Source organism: Eptatretus burgeri, chromosome 2, assembly GCF_056783735.1.
Source record: "Eptatretus burgeri isolate ZD-2024b chromosome 2, Ebu_testis_v1, whole genome shotgun sequence".
NCBI lineage: Eukaryota > Metazoa > Chordata > Myxini > Myxiniformes > Myxinidae > Eptatretus > Eptatretus burgeri.
Genome location: NC_140962.1, coordinates 30,642,898 through 30,650,286, shown reverse-complemented (window position 1 = coordinate 30,650,286; position 7,389 = coordinate 30,642,898). Strand labels below are relative to the sequence as shown.

General features: G+C 38.2%; 1 protein-coding gene across 6 annotated transcripts in view; it reads left to right on the top strand.

The window, feature by feature from the left end:
* Positions 1-2,488, top strand: part of KYNU (kynureninase) — a 117,824-nt gene extending 115,336 nt beyond the window's left edge. For all 6 annotated transcript variants that reach the window (XR_015050731.1, XM_085852236.1, XM_085852222.1 and 3 more), the window contains one exon: positions 106-2,488. Coding sequence is in view for 5 of the 6 variants with exons in the window: in XM_085852236.1 (XP_085708362.1) it covers positions 106-246 (141 nt within the window). In the remaining variant the exon portion in view is untranslated. The remainder of the gene's footprint in view (positions 1-105) is intronic.
* Positions 2,489-7,389: the final 4,901 nt, after the last annotated feature.

The window sequence follows — 7,389 nt, the reverse complement described above, 5'->3', positions numbered from 1 at the left end:
ACAACAATGTGCTCCATTTGTGGCACAATATAATCTATTATTTTTGTTTGGGATCCCTATAGAATGCTGATCGATTCCTCACATTGGTTCTCTTCCTCCTTTCAGTGTGACATCCGAGAACCCAACATATTAAGAGTTGCTCCGGTCCCGCTGTACAACACATTTGGGGACGTCCACCGCTTTGTGAAGCTGCTGAAAGACTCATTCCTTGCAGTGATACTCAAAGATCAAAACAACATACCTTGAGCAATGCACTTTATGCTAGGCTCTGATGTTGTATTGTTATTACATGGAAAATTGACACTTCAGCATTTGGCAATTTAATTCTTATAATCTACGGATAATTAAATTTGTCGCATTCCCATTTGGGATATACAATTTTAAATGCTTTCTTTGGAAAAGATTGTGTTTGCGAACACCTGGGATTAAACTGATGAATGATTTTAGCCCTTTTGATTAACATTTTCTTGACTTCATTGTGCAACATGCTTTTAGAATAAATGAAAGAAACAAGCAACTGAAGATGAAAATTTGTTGGTATAAAATGGAATGCATGAAACAGGTTGATCCACTACTATTGCAAAACAATAAACTACCTGAAACCAAATGAAATTTTTCATAAGCCACTCTTGTTGAGAAATATTCAATAAGATTGTCAGCATTTGGTTGAGTATTTGCTTCTATGTGCCCTGCTTTCTTCTGTACAGCAATTTGGCTACAGCATGCTTTGCTTTGGGTTGTATATTGTTTACTTGTGCTATAATTCCTTGTGCATGACCTCCAGTCCAGCAATGCCACAGGTTTGGGTTGTGCTTTAAGCAAACCACACCAGAAATTTTGCATTTATGTTTTCATTGATTTTTGTTTTATGCATTTACTCGTATAAAAGCACGTCAAAATGAGGGGTTGGAATTACGTTATTCAAAATATTCAAGAATACTGGAAGATATGATGTTTTGTAGCAAGAAGAAGCATTATTTTAAAACAGTGTATGTACAAATGTGACGTTATTTTCTTTATCTTCTGAGATGTTTCGTTTCAATGGTACAGCTTCATAAGCGTGTGAAAGTCTGAAGCCTCGGCCTAGCGTCAGATGTGCTGATATCTTCTTTATTTATCAGACATCCTACAGATGTAAATTAATACTTGTTTTCATCTACACACGTTGCACATCACGTGCAGAGAATTTCACCTCCCTGCACCTTGTATTTATTGTGTTGTTTTTTTTAACGATTCTGTACACCGCCTTTGAGGCTCAGATTGCAAGTCACCATCTACAATTCCAATAGAAGAGATGTAATTAATCTTCAATGAAAAATGTTTTTTAAAATTTTCATCCTGTAAAATAGACCCCAGTGAATACACAGTTGTGCCAAATAATTGGCCTTTAAACCCCTACTCAAATCAGCCTTATGAAGGGGGACAAACAAATACACACTGTGTTTGATATAGGTAGATAGGATACTGTCACATGTACAAGGTGTGTGGACTTTCACTCACCAAACAACTTTGCGCTACTGTACATGTAAGATGTGTCCCCAGATAAATGAGTGGGTGGTGATTAGCCAAATACAAAGCTGTGCGTAGAAATAGAAGCCTGCACTTTTCCTCAAGTTCCCTGGGTTCAATTAACAGGCAAAGGGGTTTGATTAACAGGCAAAAACTTTTTTTCCCTGGGGGTTCTCAACTGTTCCAATTACCCCTATGATGGGAAGAGAACACCTCCCCTTTAGCATTTTAATCAGGATAAGTTACAAAAACAAAATTCGGCATAGCAATATTTAATTCGACGGTATTCATAGAATACATACCATACCCCACGCAGTCCTGAGAAGGAGCCAACTCTTTTCTGTTTTTAAGGTTTGTTTTTTCTTTGATCTAAAATGGCTGCCAGACCATGTGACCGATTGACATCTTTATTAAACCATATTTCCCATGAGTAGTTGATCAATTTCTTAAATTTTGCATTGATCGGTTAAACGGTTTCTCCTACGAAGATTGTCCCTTAGATCCAATATGGCTGTCAGACTACGTGACATATGATGGTCATTTTTATGAAAATCCTCTTCAAATTTCAAGTCAATTGGATGAAAATTGCCAATTTTAGAAACTTGGCCTGCTTCCCCCAAAAATAGTTTGGTTGAATTCAGCGATCTGACATGCAAATTTTCTGCAAAGTGCAAGTTGATTGGATGAAAATTGAGGATTTTAGAAACTTGGCCGATATTGGCCTTTTATTTGGCCTCTGCTGTTTTCAAAAGAGTGACTGCTATATCACATGGTCATACAACATATTTCCTCTGCTGAACGGTTTTATTGTATTGTTATTACATGGAAAATTTACACTTCAGCATTTAGCAATTTAATTCTTATAATCTACAGATAATTAAATTTGTCGCATTCCCATTTGGGATGTACAATTTTAAATGCTTTCTTTGGAAAAGATTGTGTTTGCGGACACCTGGAATTAAACTGATGAATGATTTTAGCCCTTTTGATTTACATTTTCTTGACTTCATTGTGCAACATGCTTTTAGAATAAATGAAAGAAACAAGCAACTGAAGATGAAAATTTGTTGGTAGAAAATGGTACACTCTTCACAAAATGCAGACACATATGACGTATGACAAACGACATAGATACGTATGCTACCGATCGCTTAACCCTGCTTTTCCCTTCGTGAGTGCATGGGAATAAATTAATCCACAAATCTTTACTTTTCTTGAGGACATAAATCCTTCATGGAGCCCTGACAAGACAAACATTTCATCTTAACTGAAGCACTAATGCTGCAACCCGAGTGATGAAAGTGAATGGGTATTGGGATTGTAGGATTTGCAAATCTATAGGAATAAATGTCAGTGTGTGTGTGTGTGTGTGTGTGTGTGTGTGTGTGTGTGTGTGTGTGTGTGTGTGTCCGTGTATGTGTGTGTGTCCGTGTGTGTGTGTGTGTGTCCGTGTGTGTGTGTGTGTGTGTCCGTGTCCTCCATAACTCCAAAACCATGAAACCTTGTAGCATGAAACTTTGCATGCAAACTAAGAAAATTCCAAGGAAGTGCAGGAGTGAAAATTGGCTGTTTGGGTTAATTAAAACACCCCTTTTGAAGATAATTAATGGCCTTATTTAATTATATCCTTCATCAGGAGATCCTCAGCCACCTTGCTGTCTGAGTCTTGAGGCGTTTGCTGGGTATCCTCGCTGGGGTCTGAAGCCGCCATGTTTTTTGGCTTGCTCAACCACGCCTTGACTTGGAACAGGCCACAACGATTTCTTAACGACAAAGTTTTATTTTAACTTTCCAAACTCATGTTATCGAATGCCAGTTCATCATAGCTACGAATCACTGGATATGTCGCTTTTGTAAGTGCGATAGTTTTCAAATTACGAGCTTGGAGCAATTTCATGCATTATCTGATACGATTTTCCACGATCTACTCTCACGGACTAATTAAAGTATATCATCAAAATATTATTTCGGCTTTGAGGATCGGATATTGTCTGAACTAAATAAGCGTCAAAATCTGGAGTGAAATCTGATAATTTAAAGAAATAACGAGTCACATAACGAAGCCTATAGACCTATTTATTTTAAACAAGCAAGGCTACGATCCCTCCTTCTCCATACAGACACAAGAAAATATGGAATTTCCAAAGCATAAACTTATGTTTTTCTACTGTTTGGAGAATTATATTGAGTGAACAATAAATTTAGGAACATGCCAAAATTAAGCAGCTTCATTGAGCTAAATGATTTAATGCATTCACTACAAGACCTCATGCCCTGTCTCCCAGAGGGACTGCCTATCCATAGCATCTGCCAGATCTGTGTCTACATTTTTGGAGGTGTCGTGAGGTGATCTACAGGGAATCAAAGCAAATCTGATGAAAAACGGATGTTTTTTTTTTTTAAAGTTATAATGTTTGCATGGATTCTGAACCGATGTACGTGACCTACACAGACGAGCAAGCACGATGGCAGATTATCTGTAATGCTTATTTCATGGGCGATTGAACTTTGTGATGTCTCCACGGTTGTTCTATGTTAAACAGCAACGCTTTTGTGGATAAAGTCATTTGAGCAAATTAATTTAATTTCTTTAACTGCTGCGGGCGTGGTGAAGATTGGCTTCAAAGTTAAAGGGATCCTATATATGCCTGGTGTTGGCGTAATGGTTAGGGTGGTTGGCTTAGGGTCCTAGGGTCCTGAGTTCAAATCCTGCTCAGCTGTTGAATTAATACCAGGTGGGGTTAACTCGGCCTGTCATCCTTCCGAGGTTGGCAAAATGAGTGCCACATACTGGTATCCTGTGTCGGAGTGGTGACCTGTCCAGGCTTGTGCCCAATAGCCAAGGAGGCTGCTTTGGCAGCACCAATGCTCTGCACAGAGTATGGTCTCAATGGATGGATAGATGGATGGATCACATATGGTATACAGGGACAGCCTGGTTAGCCGTTCCTTGTCAACCATTTTATTGAAGTGATTACTTGAGTGCTTAAGCCACTTTCCGAGCACCCTACAGTCGATCGCGGTACAGTTCGTGTCCCATTCGGGATGTACAGTCAGCAGTTGCTACAAGGTCGAGGTACATGATTTACAAAGGTTATATGGTTTAACTTTGTGTGTTTCAAAGCAAAAATATGTTTGATAACACCCAATTTCCATTCCTTTTGCCATATTTTTTTCTACTTGCCAATGTGTTTTCTAAATTACAGAGCCAATTTTTTTTCCCACCTGTCACATGATGATTGATAGCTGTTTGTAAAGATTAATGTCCATGCACATCTCCCTGAAATGTCTATAATGCAACGTTGTTTAAATAACTTGTTTTGTGAAATTCCCCCAAAACAAGTGTGAAAAATACTCAAGGTATTTGGGTTGTATACAGTACGTACCAAAGATCGTAAAGCGGAGCAAGATAGCCCACTTATGCGCAACCGCGTTCGATTCAGTGAAGTACGCAACGGAACAGAACGGCGACCATTTTAGCAAGCAAGTGAGCTGCTTTCTTGGTTGTAGTTCGACCGCTGTATCCATCGCGGAGTAGGAGGCAGGAGAGGGGTGGAAAAGAGAGTAAGGCGATGATATATTAGCCATGTACAAGAGTTTCTTTTTATCACAAGTGAAATGACACAAAATAAGAAGAGATGAGATAGAAGAAAGGGAGAGAAAGAGAGAAATTAGGATGGAGAAATAGAGAAGAAGAGAAGCTCACAGCTAAAAAAAGGAAAGGCAAATTGAGAGAGGAAATGATAAAAATCAAAGCCCAGACACATGCAGAAAGTATATTATTCTTGCCTGGAGGTGTGTGTGTGTGTGTATATATATATATATATCCTGGTGTTGGCGCAGTGGTTAGGGCAGCGGCTTGGGATCTGAAAGGTACTGAGTTCAAGCCCCGTTGGGCCACTGAATTAATACACCAAGGGGTTGACTCAGCCTGTCATCCTTCCGAGGTCGGCGAAATGAGTACCAGTATACTGGGCCGGTGTATACCCCAGTTAAAATAGGTGTACCATTTCCCTGTATCGTAAGAAGCGACCAGGGTTGCGTCAGGAAGGGCATCCGGTGTAAAACATGTGCCAAATCACTATGCGGATCATACAGATGATCCGCTGTGGCGACCCCTAAAGGGAGCAGCCGAAAGAAGAAGATATATATATATATATATATATATATATATATATATATATATATATATATATATATATATTATCAACAAAAGAAGTCATGCAACATAATCTGTATGATAAATATCACCTCCCAAGAAAGTATCCTTCGAAGTAACTATTTAGGCATGGGGAGAAATCCGTGGAGGGGAGGAAAGGGTCAACCCCAACCCCCCCCTCACACACACACATTTTAATGGGTATTGAATGTTCTCCCAAATGCCCCATCAATGGTTGGTGAAGACCTTTTTTTCTTGCTTCTCACCTCCGAGTGTTCCCCCCCCCATCTATTTTTAATTTTTTTGCTTACACATCTTTTGCCTCCTTTTTATGCGATTTACGCCAATGCATTCAGCCGTGGCAAAATGGTTAAATGTATATGTATTATTTATTGTAAAGCGCCTGATTCTAAGTGCTATTCAGATGTAATTTAAGTGTTATTTGTAGTTTTAAATGATACATTTACATGTACGGTATGTCAAATTTATGAACATAAATATAATGGTGAAAGAGTTTTGCACCTGGCAGTCAACTGAGGTGGAAACTGGGTTATAGCTTTCTGCCATTGACTAGCAAATTGAACAATAATTTTGTTCTACTGTGCTTCAAAGTATGACCTTTTCAGCAGACCCAGTGCCATACACCATACACCATTACATGCGCGCGTGCACACACACACAAACACACTCACACACACACACACACACACACAAACACACACACACACACACACACACACACACACACACACACACACACACACACACACACACACACACACACACACACACACACACACTGCAAACAGCAAACATTCAATATGCAATAACCTGTTACAATATCAAAATGATTGCTGTACACGTAAATATGGAAGAATTTCTATTTAAACTTCATAACTTTACAATATATCTACAAATGCCTTTGTATTCCAAGTATAGTATTTCATTCTTTTCCTTTACAAGTCTGCATTTTCCAGTGTCTTCATTCATGCATATGGATTTACTTCACGAGAAAAAAAAGAAAAGTTATGTGTCATTGGCAAATGTACTTTTCAACGCTTGCCTGCAATGATTTTTCACACATCTTACAGATGGAAATGAAACTTACAGTACCCATGCTGAACATTGCATCATCTCCTGACAATTAATGAAAAGATAAATTATTTTCAATTATTTGCACAACATTTAGTCGGTATTAGATCAAAATATTAGATGCACGGGTGTCCATGTGTTTAAACATTCCAGTGTTCATATACATTTCAATGTCTTGTACAATTTTAAATCCTATCCCTACAATGTACTTGTATGTAATGCATCATGACAGCAGAAATGAATGATCTGTTTGTTTTCCTTCGTTTTGCTACAGAGCCATGTGCTTGAATGAACATTAGATTCTATAAAGGTCTGCAATATATGTTATTACATGCAAATATCATGAAACCATTATTAAATCAGATTAATGATCTTAATTAAACAAGAACTGTAGTACCCATACATTTGCATGTAGATCAAACATAGATAAATGTAGGCTGTAGTTCAAATAATGCAGATCACAGAGTATGAAAGAACTTATCCTAGCAAGCATTATGAGATATGAATTACTCCTTCCAAGCATTTACACTGGATATATTAGTACATGTATATGAAGCTCATTGGGGTTAAAGGGATTCTGGAAGAGTGAAATCCATGTTTATGGATTTATGGGCTGTACTATACAAAAT